The sequence below is a fragment of the Clarias gariepinus genome, chromosome 23 (assembly GCF_024256425.1).
Source record: "Clarias gariepinus isolate MV-2021 ecotype Netherlands chromosome 23, CGAR_prim_01v2, whole genome shotgun sequence".
Taxonomy (NCBI): Eukaryota; Metazoa; Chordata; class Actinopteri; order Siluriformes; family Clariidae; genus Clarias; species Clarias gariepinus.
In genome coordinates, this window is record NC_071122.1 from 15826049 (window position 1) to 15847287 (window position 21239).

Sequence of the window (21239 nt, forward strand, 5' to 3'; positions counted from 1 at the left end):
ATCTGAAAATGTGGTCACTTTACAGAGCGGCAGATAGTCAGTCGTTTAAAATCTGCTGCACAATTATTACATGGTGTGGTTTGTCGAATATTTTTAGCACTGCAGTCTTTCTCGTTCTTTCTCTCTCTCTCTCTCTCACTCCAGATTGCTTTTAATTGTTGTAGCAGAAGTGGCTGTGTTGGTGGGAGTGGTGTGATTCACGCGGCAGCCAGTTTGATCCCGCTGCGAGACGGGCTCATGAGGCAGGAAGCTCCTGCCGCTCGCCCGCCCACCAGCCTCACCTTGCTCCCATCCCACTCGTGCCCCGACACCCGTTCACTCGCTCGCTCAGAGTAGGTGGTCACAGAGTGCTGCTGTGTGCCAGGTATGCTTGGCAGAGTTGCCAGCTTTCTGTGCACCAAGTGAGGAGCTGACATGGACGAGCTGATGTGTTGGCTTTCAAATCCTCGGCTCTTTTATTTCGCTGTAATATAATTTTCATACCTCCGTTACCTCAGAGCGCTAACTCTAGGTCCCTTTGTGTGTCCGCCATTAAAAGGAGTAAATTATACTCGATTGACCAGTGTGTTTAGAGTCCAGTTGATATTTATTTCAGTGATAATTCACCGCGGGCCATCAATAAAGAATATATCTGTCTGCCCATAGACATCTGTAGTATGATGGGCATGAGCTAATAGATTTGCAGTGACATTCAATTGAGCAAATTAATTTTTAAATGAGTTAAACATGGACATTCTATTGAAGTTACATGGTTTTCATGTTCATCCGGAATATTACTGTATTGAAGAAATAATATTGTTCAGTCGTTATATTTTTCCTTGTATCTCTGATCATTAAACTCCTTTATTTATAAGGCACGTGCGAAAGTATTTTCTGTATTGACTCGGCAGCCATGTCGCCTTTTTATTTATAATTTGGTTTGCTTTTTATGTTTTAAAAATATTGAATTATTATAAATTGCCTCTCTAGTGACATTAAAAGATTTGTGAATTAACTAATATATATTTGTAAGCAAACTGCTCAATTCTTCACATTTCTCTACACTTACCACAGCATTTTGTGATCATGTGTGCTGTTACTGAAGTTATGGAAGAGATTTCGCTGATCTGATAATCGCCCAAATGAGGGTGGGTTTACTTTTGAGTATTCATTTTGAGATCTGAGTTTTTCTTTGACTCCGGCTTTCTTGGCAATAGGGATAAGCTCTAAATATACACACAAAATTATTTCGTTTTTTTTCATCTGGGCAGTCGTGGCTCAATTGGTTAAGCCTGTGGGTTACAGGTTGGAGGTTTAAGCCCCTGCACTGCCAAGTTGCCACTGTAGAGCCCTTGAGCAAGGCCCCCCTGCTCTGACCCCAGCGCCGTAACCGAGATATGCGAAGTAATAATTTCACTATGCAGTTGGGTACATGTGACAAATAATTTCTTATTAATAATAATATTTTGTTTTTGTTTTTTTTATGTCGGTGCAGATTCATTTATTGTATTAGGACATTTTCTATTGAGTTTCTCAATAAACTCATAATCATTGTGTTGTTTAAGGCCATTTTAAGGATATTTAAGGATGAAGAGCGCCGAAATAGTGCATGTTTTTCCTTGATTTGGTCCTTTACAGTTTGGAAGACGTCCCCGACTGACAAAGAGTCGAGTAACAAATTTCCGTAGATGTAGACTAATTGCAGGAAGTAGCTCACATGTATTGTACAAAAATAAACACTTCATTTCACCAGATACCAATATTTACAATTATTGAAACTTTTTTCAGTGTAAGTAAATGTATAAAATGTCCAGTATATTGTGTGTGTGTGTGTGTGTGTGTGTGTGTGTGTGTGTGTGTGTGTGTGTGTGTGTGTGTATATGCATGTTGCTGCATGGGATTGCGTTATGCTAAAAAAATCAGTAGCTCCCCTGGTTTGAGTTCTCTTCATTAATTGGGGCAGAAGAGGCCTAGGCTTAAAACCAAAAAAAAAAAAAAAAAGGCTTGAGACATTTCACTCTACACCGACTTGCAGTTGATCATTATGCTTTTTCCATAACTTTACCTTTCCGTGGTTCGGCGGCATGACATCAATGGATTAATTGCAAAGTTTAACAAACTGGTGTACACACACACACACACACACACACACACACACACACACACACACACACACACACACACACACACACACACACACACACATATAGCATTATATTTGGAGCATTTTTGAGCTAGACTCGGTTTCACTAATTAATCGTATTTTTGTTCACTTAAATACTCCAGTGTGTGCCTGCTTTTGCTCAAAACATAGTATTTAAAAAAGTATTCCACAGACAGAAATTACGCCATGTGGTGATCATGTTTCCAAATCATTTTCAAGTTATGGAATAAGATGTTTAAATGGGTAAGTCATTTTAAAAATATATTTTTTTAGTATTTAGACTTATAGACTAGGAATAAATAAATAAATAAATAAATAAATACCTTTTAACAATAGTACCGGAAAGAATTTAAAACTACTTTCACCTGCTGATTTTGGTAAATCTCAGTCACTAACTGTTGATCGAGAGTTCAGCACAGCTCAAAATAATGAGTTAAGTAAACAAACAACTCATAGTCTGTTGTTGATAAATGGTAATTGCGGAACTGTTGTATATAAGCAATAATACACGAGATTGCGCTGTGTTGCTGGATACAGCACGGCTGTCGTAGGCACAGCCGTGCAATATTATAGGTAATTAAATATAAGTAAAACATAATTAAAAAAAAAAAGAAAATATTCTGAAAAAGTATCATTATTTTTGCCTTTGTAGTGCATCATGCCTCATAGATTTTTTTATTAGCTAAATTAACCTAATTTTTACATCCAAGATAATAAAATGTATTATTATTATTATCATTATTATGCTACAGTATATTACTTATTATATGTGGTCAGTACCTTTCGTTTTTTAAACAGTAGTTCATCCACCTCTTTAAGAAAGGGAAAAGAAAAGAAAAAACACACGTCATACCTTATATATTGCGCTTTAACAATTTATTATTTTAAGATTTTATTAAATTGTTGGACCTGTAAATGCAGCATTTTTATGTAACACAATGGTTACATAAAAGTATTTTAGTATTAATACATTTACAAATATTAAAGTTTTACAAGTAATCAGTGGAAATCTTTTTTTTTTTTCATTTTTATTAAAATCTAAACAATGCCCTGATCAAAAACATATCATGATCCAAAAATATTATTATTAATGTTATTCCTATTAGCTATAAAATAATGTGCCTTTGACACAATTTCAGGAGATGTGAGCAGATGCATGGTCCATGCAGAGTTCCTACACCACACCAGAAGCTGCGCTGATCTGCTGTGCATTTGACTGTCTGGGTTTTAAGTGACTAATGTTTGTCTCCATTACTGCCAGGGAATCTGAAGATTTTAAAGCTGGCATGTTGTATATTTTTGAATGTAGCCACTAAACATGAGTCAAATGCCCCAAACAGTGGTGCTGATTTTTATTCTTTTTTTCCCCTTAACCAAAAACCTCCTATTTTCTGCAATCTCCTGGCTCTCTTTCTCTCTCAGGGGCATTTTTGGGGTCATGTCTGGTTACCCTTTGCAGTGTAAGGGTGCATTCCAGTAGTGAAACCCAAGATTGAGTCCCAGTGTCCTTACAGAGGTCACCCGTCTCTGAATGAAGAGACAGTGCCACCGCCTGGTTACTGAGTGTCCCACTGACGGTGTGCCAGAAATCACAGTATGACTGCAGTCGTCTGCAGCTGTGTGGCTCAAATAGATCATTACAGACCGAGAATACAGTACACTGTGTGCAAGACAGTAAACAGACTGTGGTATTGCGAGTGTGTGCAAGTGTGTGTGATTGTGCTGGCTCTGGACTGAAAGAAGATTCTCTGACCTGCGTTGTCCTTATCAGGGTCAGCTTGAACAAGGCCGTAGCCTTTCACCGTAAACTAATTGCTTATAAATTAGACAATTAACGTGGCCTTGTGGAGGAGCAGAGTGTGTGAGTATGTGTCCAGAGGGAAGAGCAGGAGCAGAAGGGTGCCTGGCCCCCACATCACCACTGCAATGTATTATTTATGGGTCATTGTGCTTGACAGCTCTGCATTAACTTTGCTAATGGACTGTATAGGACATTTTCACTGCCTTTTTAAATCAGTGCCAACCTGAATACTGATTACACTGTCCAGTGTTTTGGATTTTTATTTTTTTTTTACTCAGTATTTTCCTGTTGATGAAAAGAACATCATTGTCTTAACACAGTGTCTAAAGTAAATTGTAGGTAGGATTGTGGGATTGCGCTCTTCCTTAACTATAAGGCGGGAGAATAAATTAAAAAAGTTAATCTTTTTGGTCATCTGAAGCGTCTGCAAGACAGAATAGGATCTCTTTTTTCCCAAACAGCTGTGGTAGTGATGGTCGTTCCTGACCATTTCGTTCTTTTTCAAACGATTCATTAACGTGACTTAAAAGAACAAGTTGTCTCAGAGCGTGATTTATTTATTTTTCTACAGGACGCGCATGCGCAAAGCATTGCAAAAACCTCTATAGATAGTGCAATAGATTCAAAAGAACGAACCACTCGGACTAAAAGACCCATGAGAAAAAAAGTTCAATTCTAGTTCCTGTGTAAAGCACTGCATAGCATCTATGAGAGTCACGTGAGAAAAGAACGAATGATTTAGACCAGAAGATATGAGAGGTGTGCTGCTCTTTCTTTTTATCATACGTTTTTAGCTGCATTGTAATATTTTCATTACTGGAACTATAGCCAAAATTTTTGTCTGTAGACATGTTGGGGGTCTTTTTATTGGAAATGCAACATTTTATTTTAATTTTGATCAAATGAACTTAATGATTTTAAAGATTTAAAGAACCGAGTCACTAAAATGATCCAGACTTCCCATCACTAGTGTGGCATACATAAAATTAGCATCACCTGATTATATATATATATATATATATATATATATATATATATATATATATATATATATATATATATAGCACCAAAAAATTAAGGGAACACTTAATAGTTTGATTTGATCAAGGACTTGTGTTCCCTAAATTTTTTTGGGATATATATATATATAATATATATATATATATATATATATATATATATATATATATATATATATATATATATATTCTGTGTGTGTGTATATATACACACACACACATACATATATATATATATATATATATATATATATATATATATATATATATATATATATATATATATATATATATATTAGCAACAGACTTATAATGCATGAATAGCTGTCAGACCAAATTCCTTTCTGTCCCTAAATCTCTACTGTGATTGAAAGCATTCAGTCATGCACTGAACATGAAGTGCTATTATTGAGGCACAAAACAGTTTGAGAGAGAGGCTAATTGTGGCCATTTCAGACAGATGTGTTTGGTTTAACTGCTTTCAGAATGGCACTAGCGGAGTGGAGTGGGCAGGTACGGTGCAGGCCCACAACGAGCTCTAGAGATCCGGCCGTATTGTGTGTATGGGAGCTGACTCGTCACCTTAGCGCCCCTCATTGGCTTCATTGGCTGTAATAGTAGTTATTGACTGGATGGGCCTTTAAGCACCTGTAAGATTAATGGAAGCTCTGCCAGCTACATGGCATGAGTGCTGCTCGTGCACACAGCGCTGAGGAGGCCCTTCTCCTCGTGCTCCATCACACACTCGTTTGTAGTGCCTGCTCCCAACCGTGTTGGCTGGTGACATCCTGCATTTCCCTGATTGGTGAATGTTGAACGTGCCAGGGGCAAAGGTCTTTTTTAGCATGTGTGTGTGTGATAATGGCTTTGTTGTAACGTAGCATTTTTAAAAATTTTATTATTATTTGTATTATTGTTTCCAAAAGGAACTCAAAAACAAAGAGCTGTTTATAATTGTGGAAAGCAATAATCTAAAATGAGTTTTATTTATTTTATTGTTTTATTTATATTTGCTCGTTTGATTAAATGTGCACTTCTGTGTGTATGTTCTCACCTCCGAAAATTCATTGATTATTAAAAAAACACACACAATGACAAGTTAATGGAAAATTTATATTTAAATTTATAGACAGTGAAACCTCGGATTGCGAGTACCGCAGTTTGCGAGTTCTTCCGCAAGATTTTTAATAATTAATTAAAATAATTAATTTATAATAATTTTGACTTGGAAAATGAACAAGTCTTGGTTTACGAGTACCGAGCATCATGTATCACGCATGCGCTTCATGTTTTGACGCCCGAGCATCACGTGATTACAACCAAAGTTTTTTTTCTCTTGTGCTGGGGAATTGTGGTTAATCGTCTCCCCTGCTGCGTCTTAGTGCGCATCTCTTACTCGTATAATTAATATCCGTGCACGCGTGTACTGTTAACTATAACACTGTAACCACTAGGGTTGGGTATTGTTTTTTTTTTTTTTCCGATACCGGTGCCAAATCGATACTTTTAAAACAGTACCGGTGCCAAAACGGTGCCTAAACCGATACTTTATAAAAGCCACAAAATGATGGTAAATGACTCAAGAATACATTTTTATTGAACAAAAAATAAAAATAAAATTTCTAGTCAAATTAGCCTTCTTTGTAATGGTAAATGGGTTCACTGTTGAAGTACTTCTAGTACTAGCTGGAAAGCCATAATTATAAACAGAATCCATGTTACATTAGTATTTTACAAATCGTTTGACCATTTGTTAGAATGAATGCAAGGTTTGCAATTTGCAATTAACATTACATTAGCCTACGACTAACCTGCGGAAAGGCTGCTGTCATCATCAGAATCGGTGGACTCCTTTTTGCTATGGTTGGTATGACTGGGCTGGGGTCATCCACACCAATAGTGCCAGCTGTTGTCCGCAAGCTGTCAATCACGGTGCCTCCCTCTGCTTTTAACTTTATTTCGTGTGCCCTAAATGTTTCATTGGATTTGACGTGTTTCCCCCTTTACACGCAACTTCTGTAAAACATTTGCTGTTTAATTTTAAATTAAACAATTTTAATTAAACAAGTTGTTTAATTTAGCAAGATAAGATAGCGGTAGACCATCTGCTGCCGTCAGAGCAAGTGTAACGTTAGTTGCTGCATTCACCCGCATCTCGGATGGTCTCATTTCCTGATGATTTGTGCTTTTTAATATTTTAATCTTATCTAATAAACTTTTAATCTACAAAAATAAAATGGACAGTAACATTACTTCAACAATGTTTTGAATTCGTATCATCAAAGCTTTCGGAAGTTCTTAAGATTTTTCTAATTAAGGAAATAATAAATTTTTCCGATCATTTCTGACACCCCATGAATGCAGTATTTAATATTTACTAGCGATCATGTGTGTTGATGAATCTGATGCTTATTACAACTGTGTCATTTAATTGACAGTTCAGGCATTTAAGTGGCACCGAAATGAGGCACCGAAATTCGTGTTCTGTTTCGGTCTGGTACATACTGGTTATATAGGTACCAATGCCGTATTGGCACTGGTTTTTGGTACCCAACCCTAGTAACCACATGTGTGTCTGTATGTGTGTGTATAGCCCCCCCACACACACACTCTTTCTCGCTGCTCTACACAGAAACACTGCTCTGTCGCGATTCCGTCCAAAGGTAAAGTGCAGGTTAATTTGTTTTATTTTTACTTTATATTTTGTGTTAATGTGTTATTCTTTGTATGTATTTATTTTTTGGCCTGTGAAACGAATTATTTTCTTATTGGACAATTTAAATTTAAAGTGTATTGGAATATGAGCTCGCTTACGGAACAAATTATGGTCGCAATCCAAGATTCCATTTTATTGAAATGTCTTTTTGCACAGCTTAAAAAAATTATTCTTGTAATGTTATTGCTTTTAAATCGCAAAGGGTAGATCTTTGTCTAAACCATGCAGTTGTATTTTATTGATTACGCCAAGCGAGTTGTGCCGCTTGATTAAGTTGGTCACACTGTGGACCACTGAGACATTTATATACAAGCGTAAACAAGCCAGGCGGCGGGGATCATTTATATTACATCCATCTTTGTTATTTGGTAATTGGGGGGATACAAAAAATAATTAACCAGTGGACTAAAATCGATGACCACATTAGTTGGCAGATAATTGAATTGTCGATTAATGGCGGATTGACTTGAAGACTGATAAGATGACGACTCTTTCACGACTAGGATTGGGGATTGTTTGGAATTTATTTTTTTTTAACATAGGAAATCTGTACTTTTAAAAACAATACCGGTGCCTGAATCGATACCTAAAACATAAATAAATAAACAATGATGGATAACATTCAAGAATTTTTTTTTTTTATCGAAAAACAAACAAACCAACCCACTATATTAATTGTTTAAAGTATACACAAATGTAAATAAATGCAAAACAACAAATTTCATACTACCTAACTTTAACTACAATAATTTGTTGTCCCAAGCTGTAAACACTGTGCATCCCTCTGTGTTTAATTTCATCCCGCGTGTACTCAGACTAGGTGTGATGTCCCCTCCCCCCCCCCTCATTTTACACACAACTAGAGACACATTTGTTGCATGTCACAGAATCGGAATCCTTTGTTGTGAAAAATACAGCCACGCTTTAGGACGTTTAGCTTCAGGCGCTTCGAATTAAGCGTGTTTAGCTTAGTGAGCTAACGCTACCTGTAGCTGTAATTACTGCATTCACACGGATGGTCTTGTCTCGCAAGTTTTAAGTCGGAATGTAAAAACAACATGGACATACGTGTTACTACACAGATTAGTTATAGATTTGTATTTTAGTATATTTGTAAATTTGTATATTTAAGAGATTTTAGAGAGCGAATGTTTCAATCGATCTCTCAGGCATTTAAGTTGCACCAAAGTGAGGTGCCAATATCGGTTATAAAGGGACCTGTGCCATATCGTCACCGGGTTTCGGTACCCAAACCGTATTTACGACCAAAAGCATCGCACTCTAAAGAGTTTTCTCTTAACTTGACCAAAAACAGCTTCTAGCATCGGGGGGAGAAAGACTTTGTGGTGTGTCTGGAGTCAAGTATTGCTCTAGGAATAGGCGAATGCAGCTCCTTAGTGTCTGTGTTTCTGTGAGACTGTTTTCAGTCCCCCTTTGTTTTTAAGTGAATCACACACTGTTGCTGGATTTTGAGTGCTCTCTCTCTCTTTCTCTCTCTCTCTCTCTCTCTCTCTTTCCCTCTTACATACACACACACACACACACACACACACACGCATTTTCATTTCTAATGCCTTCTTTATTATACACAGACACTAATTAGCATCACTATATACATCAGGTTCTCTGTGCCTTTACCTCAGCTCTGCCGTAGCACTTTGTCGCTAACAGAGGAGGAACCCGTGCTCTTGATCATCTTGGGTTCTTCCTCTTGTCTGACTGGAGTTGAGCTTAAAAAAAAAAAAATTCAATTAAATAAAAAAAATCAAGGACATCAGTTTCTGAAGTACTCAAACCAGCCAGTCTGGCAACAACAATCAGTTTATCATGGTTAAAGTCACACAGCTTACATTTTCCCCCATTTTAACGTTTGATATGAACATTAACTTAAGCTCTTGGACTGTATGTGGATTGCTTTATGTGCCGTGGCCATATGATTGTCTGACTGACTGGTTAACTGCATAAGAGAGCAAAGTTGAAAGATGTTTCTATTAATATGGACAGTGGATTACTTTACACATCAGGGAAAAGAAAGCACATAAATTGAATTCTATTTTTATATACTTTTTAAAGATGACAAGAATGTTAAGTCTAACTTCATCTTTGAAAGAAACCAAATATGTTGAAAAAGTTGGAATGGTTCATTGAGTTTACTTTTTTTTTTTTTTAACAAGAATGTAGGTTTATATCTAATGACAATTTAATAATAAATATTAATAAACAAATTTTGACATTGATATGACAATTTTTTCTACCTGGCTATAACATATGCATAGTCATGTTCAAAAGTTAGTACCCTAACTCTTAATTCTTTTTTACATTTTTTTTCTGTTTTTCCCCTTGTCAACCTTAGACAAAGAAAAATAAAAATTAAAATGGTTGTAGATGCGAGCAGGAGATTGTGTGATATCTGCATGAATTTTATGCTATTATACACAATACAGGAAAAGTTTGTAACCACTGTGCTTTTTAAACATCCCGTCCCCGTTTCATCAAGACCCTGTCCTCTGAGGGCCTTTCACTAGATTTTGGAGTGTATCTGCAGGGATTATACTGCTTCACTTCATTCCAAAGATGTTTAAGGGGTTGAGGTCAGGACTGTAAAAGACTGTAGCTCTTCATCACCAAACCTGACACACTTGTGTCTTCGTGTATCTTGCCCTTTGCACAGGGGCGTCGTCATGCTGGAGCAGGTTTGGGCCCATTAGCTCCTGTGCAGGGAATTTGTAATTGTACAGCGACAGTCCTGCTAGGAAATTCTCGATCGGTGTTCACCCCTTGTTTTTGCTTCTCGAAGCACAGACACGGCACTACACACGCCAGAATTACCAACCATTATGCATTTATGTAAACTGGGAGTTACCTTAAAATACCAAATTATATACTTAAATTAAATGTAAACTATTCAGATTATTGTAAAATAATTTTATTAAATAGGCAATATGCAACTTTAGGCAGATTAAAATAAAAGGTTAAGGGGTAAAGTGACATTAAATACTTGTGAGTACTGTCACAGCATTGGTGTTGTGCAAAATATAATAATATATTACTTATAATATACACAAACATCGGCAGGCAAAATAGCGACCTATGCAATAAAAGCTAATTATTTACCAAGTATTTATTTTTTTTTACAAAATCTAAAGGAAAAAAATTAACACAATCACCCATTTATTAAATCATGATCTCAATATTATCGCGTCAGCTGTCCCCTGGTGATTCCCATTAATTACACACTACCACTCTTCTAATTTCTAATTCTTTTTTTTTCTGATTCTAAAGGCGTCCGAAATATACAATAATCTCCTTTGAACAGTTGATGTTGAGACGTGTCTGCTGCTAACGCTTTGTAAAAGCCTTCATAACGCCACTAATCTGAGATGCTGTTTGTTAATTGGTAATTTATTTATTCATTTATTTATTTATTTATTTATTTTGGTGACTTGGTAAACTTTGCAGAGGTATGTTTTGGTCTTGCTTTCCTGTGAGGGTCTTCATGAGAGTGCCTGATGTGTTATTTCATAGTTTTTTTTTTAAATCCAGTATTCCAGAATGTAGAAAACAAATCCGAACTTGCGTCTAAACTTTTGACTGGTACAGTATGTCTATATAAAACTTCAGCGTGGCTTATTTGAATTCAATTTTGGAGGTTATCTATAGCACAGAAACCACCGGTGGTGAAGAAGGTGCCCTAAGTCTGCCCTGTTTCTGAGATAAGTGCTTTTGCCTTTAAAGCTGTGGCTAGGAGAAGAGTTGAGCGATTACAAAAGGTTAATTATTAGATACGCGAGGTCGTATGACAAACAAAAAAATAAATAAATGCTGTGATGCATTTTGTGACAACACAAAAGTTTTATGAGATGGCCTGAATATTTTGGTATTTTTTTTATTTATTTATTGTTATTTTAAATAAAGTCAATTACAAACTCACAAATACTGACTGACTGTAAAAAATTTATATATTAAATAGTAATGTTAATTTGTACAGTTAGATGTTTCTCATTTTTAGTGAAAAATAAAAACAAAGTATATTAAATTTGTAGATTGTATATCATTTTGGAGCTGTTTGTTTTTGTTTTAAGGAACACTAGATCATTGCTTGCGGTTTGTGAGCAAACCTTTAAGTCTGAGACATGCTGTATTTATCTTGGAGATCAATAATTATCTGATTATTTCATCATATTGGCTTCTGCTGTTATTGAATAGATGCTAAAAGGCTTAGTATGGTTTTAACGTCTGAATATCACTCTATTGCATTTATTTTTTTAAGAGTATGCTTTCTATTTAGTTGCATCCATCAGTGTGTGTATTATTAGTAGTCTAACCTCCACACTTTAAAAAATGGGTTTCATTTAAACATCAAAATTAGCCTGTTCACCAAAGTGTTGTCACGTTTGTTTTTTTTGGAGGGGGGGGTCCATTCTTGAGTTAATGGTGTTAGCACCTAATAACATATAAAAACACACACACACACACACACACACACACACACACTCTGACCTATCTCACGTGTTCCTCGTGTTAGTTGGTCTTGTACTCGGTATAGTGCGACTCAAGCTTTCAGATTTGGTGGATGCAGATGAGTCGTTGGTGATCACCATGGAAATGAGTTTTGCCTGTATTTTCGCTTGTTCAAGATGGAAAGGCGGGTTAGGTTTTTGTTCGCAGGTAGCGCACATCACATCACTCCTATTACACCTACAGGGAGCTTCTACATCTAGGCTTCTTATCATTCCCAGTCAGTCAGAACTCCTCCTTATCTAAGGCTAAGGGTGATGAATTCTCTACGCTTTGGAAGTGGATTATCCTCCAGCTCCAGTCTGTCACACTCCACTTAAACACCATTACTCCCAGGCCATGCGTGTTTTGTACGGTGGATATGGGAAGAGACCTTGGTTTGGCGTTTTCTAGGTCAGCATGTCACTAATAGTTAATGGAGCTCAGTATTTCCTTCGCCTAAGCTTAGAATGTTCGCACCCATCAAAATTTTCTTTCTTTAGCAGTATTCCTTAATTAATACGATGGACAGTTGTTTCCATGCTGCTCAGTGCTGTATTAAAAATGAGCAAAGCGTCAGATCATTAACAACTGTTTTGTCAGCGTGAATCAGATATTTGTCAATTGTGAATACCGCCGTCACTGATAAAAACTAGTCACTGATGAAGCTATGTACGCACCCGTGCTGAAATAAATAAATGAGCTTATACTGTAAGATATAGAGCTGTTGTAGTCATGTTATCTAAACTTGCCCCTCAAATATTCCATTGAACACATGATGAGAGACCAGATAGTGGTTGAGGTGATAGACTTGAGAACTGCCAACAATGTTGTTTAAGCAGGAATTACAAGCATAGTTAGCAGTAAACAAATGCTTTGGATTCTGACCTGTTTTTCTCCCTCCCTTGCTATTTACCCGTCACCCTGCTGTCTGTGCTGTTTGATGGGTGACTGAGGTCACTGCACATGCTTCTACACTAGGGTATTTAAAAACCTGTGATTTAAAAAAAAATGGGCCTAATTTAAGCTGTGAGGAAACTGCGATTTAATAGAAAGTGTTGCTAATGCTGACCAAATGACATGAACAGCTTAACAAGGCTAATGAAAACATAACGTCCCTGGCCTAATTTTAACCCCTTCATTTACTTCAAATTAGCAAATAGAAAAACAAGTACATCATGTGTATTGAATATTTAATATCTTATATAATATAAATGCTAAAAAAATTTTTCTTATTGATTATGCTACCTGATGAAAACAGTCCCTATACAGGTGACACTAATCACCAACAGGGGTTCATCTTTAAACCTCGTCTTCCTGCTCGATGGCTGATAACCACAATTCACTTTTCTTTCTTTTTTTGCCTGTTGGAAAAACTGATAAAATTGTCTAAATAATAGTGTCTGGGGGATATTCTCATTAATTGCGCATGTGCTTGTCACAATAAAGTTCCATGCCTACACAAAAAAAAAAAACTTTTTGGGGAGGCATGGTTGCACATACACTGATCAGCCATACCATTAAAACCAGCAAGAAGGATGTGAATAACATTGATTGATTTTATTCTTGTTTCGTTGGTACTCATCGAGGAGTAAGAGATGCTCGGCAGCACTCCAATTTGATACACTGGAAGGGTATTTTACGAAAGGACAATATAAAACCGGGATACGTTGTACAAAAATGTAGTAGTTGCAAAGAAAAATATGAAATATGATACAGGGAAGTGTAGCAGGCTGGGAGGCAGCATTATGACTGTTATGACAAAGTCAGGACGCAGTACGTCCATGTTTTCTTTATGTACACAAAAAAAGCAGTGCAACGTAAGGGCTGAGGTAGTTGTGCTAAATCACCAACATATACTGTAATGAATAGATATTTATACATGTAGGAAATTTTTTTTTTGGTTATTATTAACATTAATAACAGTTGGGCTTTTTCTGGTAAAGTAAATGTAATAATCCAGATGTTTTTCAAAACTATATTGCAATATAAATAATATAAATGCATTTTATTAAATATAGTAAAATCTGTGAAACCATGACTTTTACTTTAAAATCTTTATTAAGCCTGTTACCCAGGATACGTGTACTGTACAGTAGGAGTAGAGGATTTCAATACATGAGTTTGTTTTGCAAGCCTTATTTCATGAGTGGCAGCATCATTGTTCCTCCTGAACATCTGGATTTTTTTTTTTTTTAAAGACTTCGAGATCAAGCAGAGTTTTAAGATTATTGCTCTGGGCCACCATGTACTGTCCCGATGGTGCTCTTCTGACTATCGCTTTGTAACGCAGTGTGTTGTATGTGTGTATATGTATGATGTGGGCTTTCCATTTACATTTTAATTTAATTTAATTTAAACTTTTTTAAAATGCAATGTGCGAAATTATTAAAATAAAATTAGAGTTAACATAAAAGTAATAAAATGTAGTAATATCATAAAAGTGAGAAAACTAAAACAGGAGAAATTAAAATTGCAAACATTACAGTTTATTTAAAAGAAAGAAAAAACTAATTTATCCTTGATCATCTGTACACATCTGTACACTATTCATGCAAAAGTCTGTTCTTTCCTGTCACACTGTCACTGTCATTCGCATGACCTTTTCCAGATCCACACGCAATTGTGTGCTGTTGCTTAAAATAAAAATGGCATTTAAAAAATAAATACAACAACAAAACTTTGGTTATAGTAGTAGTTTTCTTCTCTACAGTAAACTTATTAGAAGGTTGGTGCTCTCACTTAACCTCTTAAATAATCTCTAACGATGATGATGGTCAAGGTAAGTTTGTCTTTATCATAATGAGCATGTCAGACTGGATTTTGGCGTAGGTAGCGGGACAACTGTGGTTCCCCAGGCCGAGTGACCCGGTCTGTCTCTTTGGCTCACATGAATCGTTCATCACTAGGACCGGAGAGCTTAGCGTCCTCCACAGGTGGCAGAGCCAATAGGGTCGCTGTGAGTAGGGGGTACAGTGGTGCGACGGAAAACGGGTCCACCACTGTGAGGAGTGGCAGAGAGGTTAACCCCCACTGTGCAACACACACAACTGCAAGTCTGAGACTGGCTAGTCCATCCGCACGTCCCCCCTGCAGAGCACACTGTCTGAATTAGTTAATGCACCACCTCTGAGCCTTTATGCTACCCTCTGCTCTGACCATTTCCCCGCTCTGCAAGAACCCTGCTGGGAGAACAGGACATTAAGAGTATCCTGTGTGTGTGGAGGAACATTTGCTTTGAGGACTGTTTATGGCTCAGTGCATGCATTCTGATAACATTATTTTTTTATAAGTAACATTATTTTCCATGATACTTATTTTAAAAAAAAGGCTGCGGCACAGGTTGCAAATAACTGAGGGTGGAAATGCCAATGTTTTGCTTACGTCACAGAGCTGAGGAAGAAGAGATCTGCTATACTGTATTTTCCTGTCTATTACTCACATAAGTTCACCAATCTAGTTCCTGCCTTAAAAAGTCTGAAAGCAAGCTTATAAAGACATAGGTTATGTTGGCATCTGTAGGTTTGCTTTCAGATGTTTTCTGCTTTAATAAAATTTATGCTGCCATATATGACGCACACTGAGACCAAGTTCTGCAAGGATAAAAAAAAAAATAATAATTCTTGATGAAAAAAAATTATGCTGGCTTTTCAGTTTGTTTGTTTTTTTGTTTATGAAATAAACCTAGTGATAGATAATCATCCTTCCACTCAAATTATACGGCTGTATTTAACAACTCTTTTTAACTAATCAAATAAGACTAAATGGTAAAACTTAGATGGTTGATGTTTGGTTCAACCTTTGCACTCTTGTTAAAAGCTCGTGGACACGTGGACACCTGTTAGTGAATTGTTATACCGATATGTAAGTCTTAACCATAGTGTTGCTAAGAAGTTGGAAACCGTTTTATACAGGTAGTCCCCGACTTACGAACACTCGAGTTACGATTTTCCGCAGTTTTGAATGACCTGCAGATCTACTTTTGGTTCAATCAGGAAGTAGCTCATGTGTATTATACAACAAAAAAATGTTAGATACAATATTTTCAGTGAGTATAAAATGTCTAAAGTCCGGTATATTTTGTGTGTGTGTGTGTTTGTGTGTGGGGGTGCGGGGGAAATGAGTCAGCCTCACTGGTTTTGGTGAATCAGTCCGGAAGCACGATGATAGAAAATGACTGTCCTGATGGTGAATAATCCTAATTTCGGAAAGTATTAAACAAAACTGAGTTCACCACTCAATACAGTGGAACACAGCTCAGAGACAAAATGCTGTCCGGGAATCCTCTCGCGATGTAAAGACGCAGGGATAACACATTTGAGATTCACTTACTTAGGTGCAGTTATGGTTTGTGGCCACATGATGGCAGTGTGGAGAATGGGGACAGAGATTTAGTCAAGTGGATTGGTCATTACACTATTTGTGTCAGGCAGACAGGACTCACTTTGTCGTACTTGAGAACAAATCGGACTTATGGACATGCTCACTGAAAACTCGTTCGTAAGTCGGGGACTTCCTGTAGAATATCTTTGTATGCTGTAGTATTAAAGTCTCCATTTTCCGGAACTAACTGGTCCAGACATGTTCGTGACAATGCCCCTGTGCAAGAAGACATTGTAATGAACTGAAATAAACATTTAAACTTAAGCCCTTTCAAAGAAACACATTTTTCTACATTGCTTTTAAATCCAGCAACAAGCAGGAGCTAGATAAGTTACCCAGATATTTCTATATGTTTTCCTTTTTTTGGGGGTGTGGAAAACTTTTTTTACATTAAGTAATAATTCTGATGCACAGTGAGTGGCAGGCTGAAATATCACAGTGTGCTGAATCCAGCAGGAACGTTCACAGTACAGTTAATGGACCGATTAAATGTAACCAGACACCACCTAATTTTTATCAAATTACCCCTACCTGCCAGTATTATCTAACACACGGTGTCATGCTGCTGTTAACTTCCACATTAGAGACAGGATCATGTAAATTTATGCAAGCTTCATTACAGCCACGGGCATTTTTAACTTGCACTTCCGAATTGATGTTTCTTATTTTTTTTTATACACTGCCTGGCCTGCTGTTTCAGAAGGGCCTGCATCATTAAGCGAAGAACACAAAAGTAGAGTTTTACATCCTGATGACCATAATCTACTCGTGGCCTCTTGGTCAAGGTACAAACAGTGGGGGTGATCGCTCTGGTGCAGTGGCTGGTTCTAACCTCTGGAACAGCATTCCACCTGATCTGTGTAATATTAATGACCTGCCTCTGTTCAAAGCAAAACTTAAGACTTACTTATTTAGACTTACTTATTTAGAATGACTTTTGATATTTAATAACATATGTCTTTTTCTAATTTTATAGTTTAGTTTTTTATTTTTATTGCCATTTTTCTGTTTAAAGCAAAACTTAAAATGCACTTTTTTAGAATGGCTTTTAATATTTTTATCTTCTGGGGTTTTTATGATTTTGTGTGTTTAATTTTTTTTGTGTATGTGTTTTATTTTTTTTTTTTTACCATTTTATTGTCATTTTTTAATGTGAAGCACTTTGGTTCAACTTGGGTTGCTGTAAGGTTGATTGATTTCCAAGCACAATTTGTCCAAAACTCTCAGGATTGGGACAAAACATCTGTGTAGCCATAAGAGCCACTTATTAGGGTGAGAAAAAGGCTTCGATTTTGTTTAAAGATTGGAATTTGGCGCAGTGAGTGAGTTCATGTGAATCTGATGAGCTAAACCAGGTTTATCAGAGTAAGACAGGAAACGCACAAGTGATACACCCATCATGCACTGCTGTTCAAAACGTCTCATGATCCGAGGTTTCTTTAAGTGGACTGGTGCTGTGAACCGAAAAAAACAACAACTTTTATTTACCTTTGTGGTATCCAAGTCTGACTAAAACACTAGGATAAGTTCATTAGTGTAGCAGGGGATTATATACTGTAGAGCAACAAAGGTAGTTTTTACTTCGATAACTGTGTGTTCTGTTATTAGCAAAATCAAAACTTTGGGTTTGACTGGAACTTCTCTCGTAAATAGAGAGCATGCTTTGACATCCAGTGTTATTATAAATTCCTTTTAAAATAAGCACTGTTCAAGAAGGTTCTCTTTGGGACTCTGATATGATAACATATTGTATAACACAACCTGGACTTATTTTTTTCTCTTTCTCTTTCTCTCTCTCTGCTCCTACAGAATTCTATACGGCACAATCTTTCATTGAACAAGTGTTTTCTTAAAGTGCCTCGGTCCAAAGATGATCCAGGAAAGGTAAGATTTCCATTGTTATTCCTGATCTTTTTTTCTTCTTTGTTCCTTGCTTCCACTTTTCAGTGTAGCTGAATTTTACATGATGCTTGGATTTAATAATGTTTATATGTGTTCTGGTCTCTTTTTTTCTCACTTGAGTTAGTGAAGATTGCATATTCCATTACAAGAAATAGTTGTTAGGATGAGTAAGACAGGGCCGGGATGTAGAAAAGCATTTTTTCTCTGTACCTTGTAGAAGAGTAATAGAGAAGTTGTGCAGCCAGCAAGCAGGCCGAGCTCACAGCGAGTACAGTACTGTACAAACGGCCACAGGAACACAGACTAGTGACGATAGAATGGCAAAGAATGTAAATATTTTAAGTTTTACTTTAGCTGTTGCTTTGTATGAAGATATTTGGATCTGTGGTGGTAATAAAAAAATAAAAAAATAAATTTGAAAAAGGAGGCGGTGTGGAGAGAATTGCTTTCTTTTCTGGGCTTTATGAAAACACTGCTTCTTGCTGCAAGTGTGTCATCTGGCTAATAAAACATTGTCTTTTAAAGCCCAGGATTGTATTACTGAGCCTTTCTTAAATGTATTTTATGACTAAAAGAGTGTTTTTGCGTCAAGCTAGCATTTACTGTAGTGTCGCATTTATCAGCACTTTGGCAGAATTTCTTACAAGTTACTACAAAACTCTACATACATGGCAGAAATACAACAAACCGCTTGAGTCTTTTATTCTGTGTTAGCTTTGTTAGTAAGCAGGGGTTGAACTTGGATGTATGAAGAGCGCAGTTTACGATCGTTTATGTGAATAGAAAGCTGTCTTGCTTTACCGAATTGGACGTCTGATTCATTATAGGCTTAATTGATATACTTTAATAGGGAATGTAGTGTAGTTACATAATGTATAAACTATATTAAAAAAAAAAATTTAATGGATGTTTTCGGTTAAGGCAGTTAAAAGGCATTTTACTTAAGACAGTTAGTTTAAAAAAAAGTGTATGTCATATACAGTACCAGTCAAAAGTATGGACACACCTAATTCAATGTTTGTTTGTTTGTTTGTTTGTTTTTTGTGATTATATTTTCTGCAAAACTGGATTTTTCCAAAACTATAAAATAACATAAGCTAATTAAAGTAACCAAAATACCTGATTAGAGCTGTTATAATGTCTAAAAAAAAGATTAGTGCCTATTCAGATGCCTTCAGCATTCTTTTACAGTGTATAAAGAAATAAAAATCTGGCATAGAATTAGAAGGTTTTTCCAAACTTTTAACTGGTAGTGTAGCTTTTCTAATAAGATTCTAATCTTTCCTTAATACCAAATTAATAGGAAAAAAAAAATAACACAAAAAAAGTAATGCTGTCAATTTCTGGCCACCTGTTGAAGTTCAAAAAGTATTTTTAATCACTATGGTTATGGTGAGAACTCCGCAGCGCACATCCCACATCGTTGGCAACTGTGAAATAATTAATGCCCCTACCGCCAACCTGCCTTATTAACCCCTGACTATAAACCAGCTAGGAAAGAGATGCTTTTAAAAAAAATCCCTTTCTTAATGTGTTTCATAACCATACAGAATTAAAAAATCACCAAGAGGCACCAAGCAGTCTGTATTTCCAGTATAAGGCCTTGTTCACACGGGCGTTAAAATCGAGCGTTTCTTTCTTAAATCCGACGTTGTGCAGTCAGAGAGTATACCCTTTAGCGGCGGGCTTTCATTTCCAGTTCCCGACACTGCCCGCACAGGTTAACACAAACTACAATTTGGGCTGCAGGCTGACGTTAGACAGAGACAAACGAATATGGAGGCAGATCGGTCTCATAAATAATTCATCCAAAAAACACGAGGTTCACGTGCGTAACCCAATTCACGTGCACGAAAGAAAAAATATATTTACAAAAAAACGCATTCACGTGCATAAAAAAATATACATATTCATAATATACAATTCACATATGTACAACTGTGTACAAATTTTTTAAATTAAATTAAAATTTATGTGCATGTGAAAATCGACTTACGTGTGTGAACGTCGCAGGATTTGTGTGTGTGTTTTTGAGACTTTGCTGGCACATAGGAGCGTCACTTGTACTCTTTAGCCATTCAGATACGACCTTACCATTCAGCCAATCACAGCCCTGCTGTGCAACTCTGTGCAAAAGGCAACGAATGAGCAAAAGGTGTGCAAAGCTGTGCTACTCGAGCGCTCCTGCAGGGCTGTGATTGGCTGAATAGCCAATCACAGTGCACGTTTGTTTATCCAAAAACTTAACACCCGTGTGAACAAGGCCTTAAGGCTTGAAACTCTCACTCTCATTAGTCACGATCGCTAGTGCTGCACAATTAATTGCAAAAAAAAAAAATAATTTATATATATATAAAAAAATATGGACCTGTGCAATTATCTGCAAAAGCCTGTAAATTTTGTTTCTAAATTGTGTTTATTGCAGATAATAAACACAAGTATACTGAACACAACTTATACACTGTGTTATCTTCATGATAAACTGTCCAATCAGTGCATTGGTTATTTTCAGAGCTGTCTTTGTGGTTTTGGAGACAGCAAAAAAAAAGTTTTTTTTTATTATTTTTTTAAATTTTTTTTAAAACTAAAGTTGAATACGGCAGAAGAGGAAAGATTGCAGAGACATAAGGAAACCACGGATACTGTCACACATTACTTAGCAGACAACATGGTGTCCATGCGTGCTGTCAGCGAAGTGAACACACTTGACTGGAGTCACACGTTGCTTTCACACTGCTTCTTACAACCTGCTGTTCCTATACAATACAACACAAAGTT

General features: G+C 36.5%; 1 protein-coding gene across 1 annotated transcript in view; it reads left to right on the forward strand.

The window, feature by feature from the left end:
• foxj3 (forkhead box J3) overlaps nt 1–21239 on the forward strand; it is a 110997-nt gene that overhangs the window by 57871 nt on the left and 31887 nt on the right. Inside the window, exon 3 of the mRNA XM_053483875.1 lies at nt 18369–18443. Within this exon, the coding sequence (XP_053339850.1) occupies nt 18369–18443 (75 nt within the window). The remainder of the gene's footprint in view (nt 1–18368; nt 18444–21239) is intronic.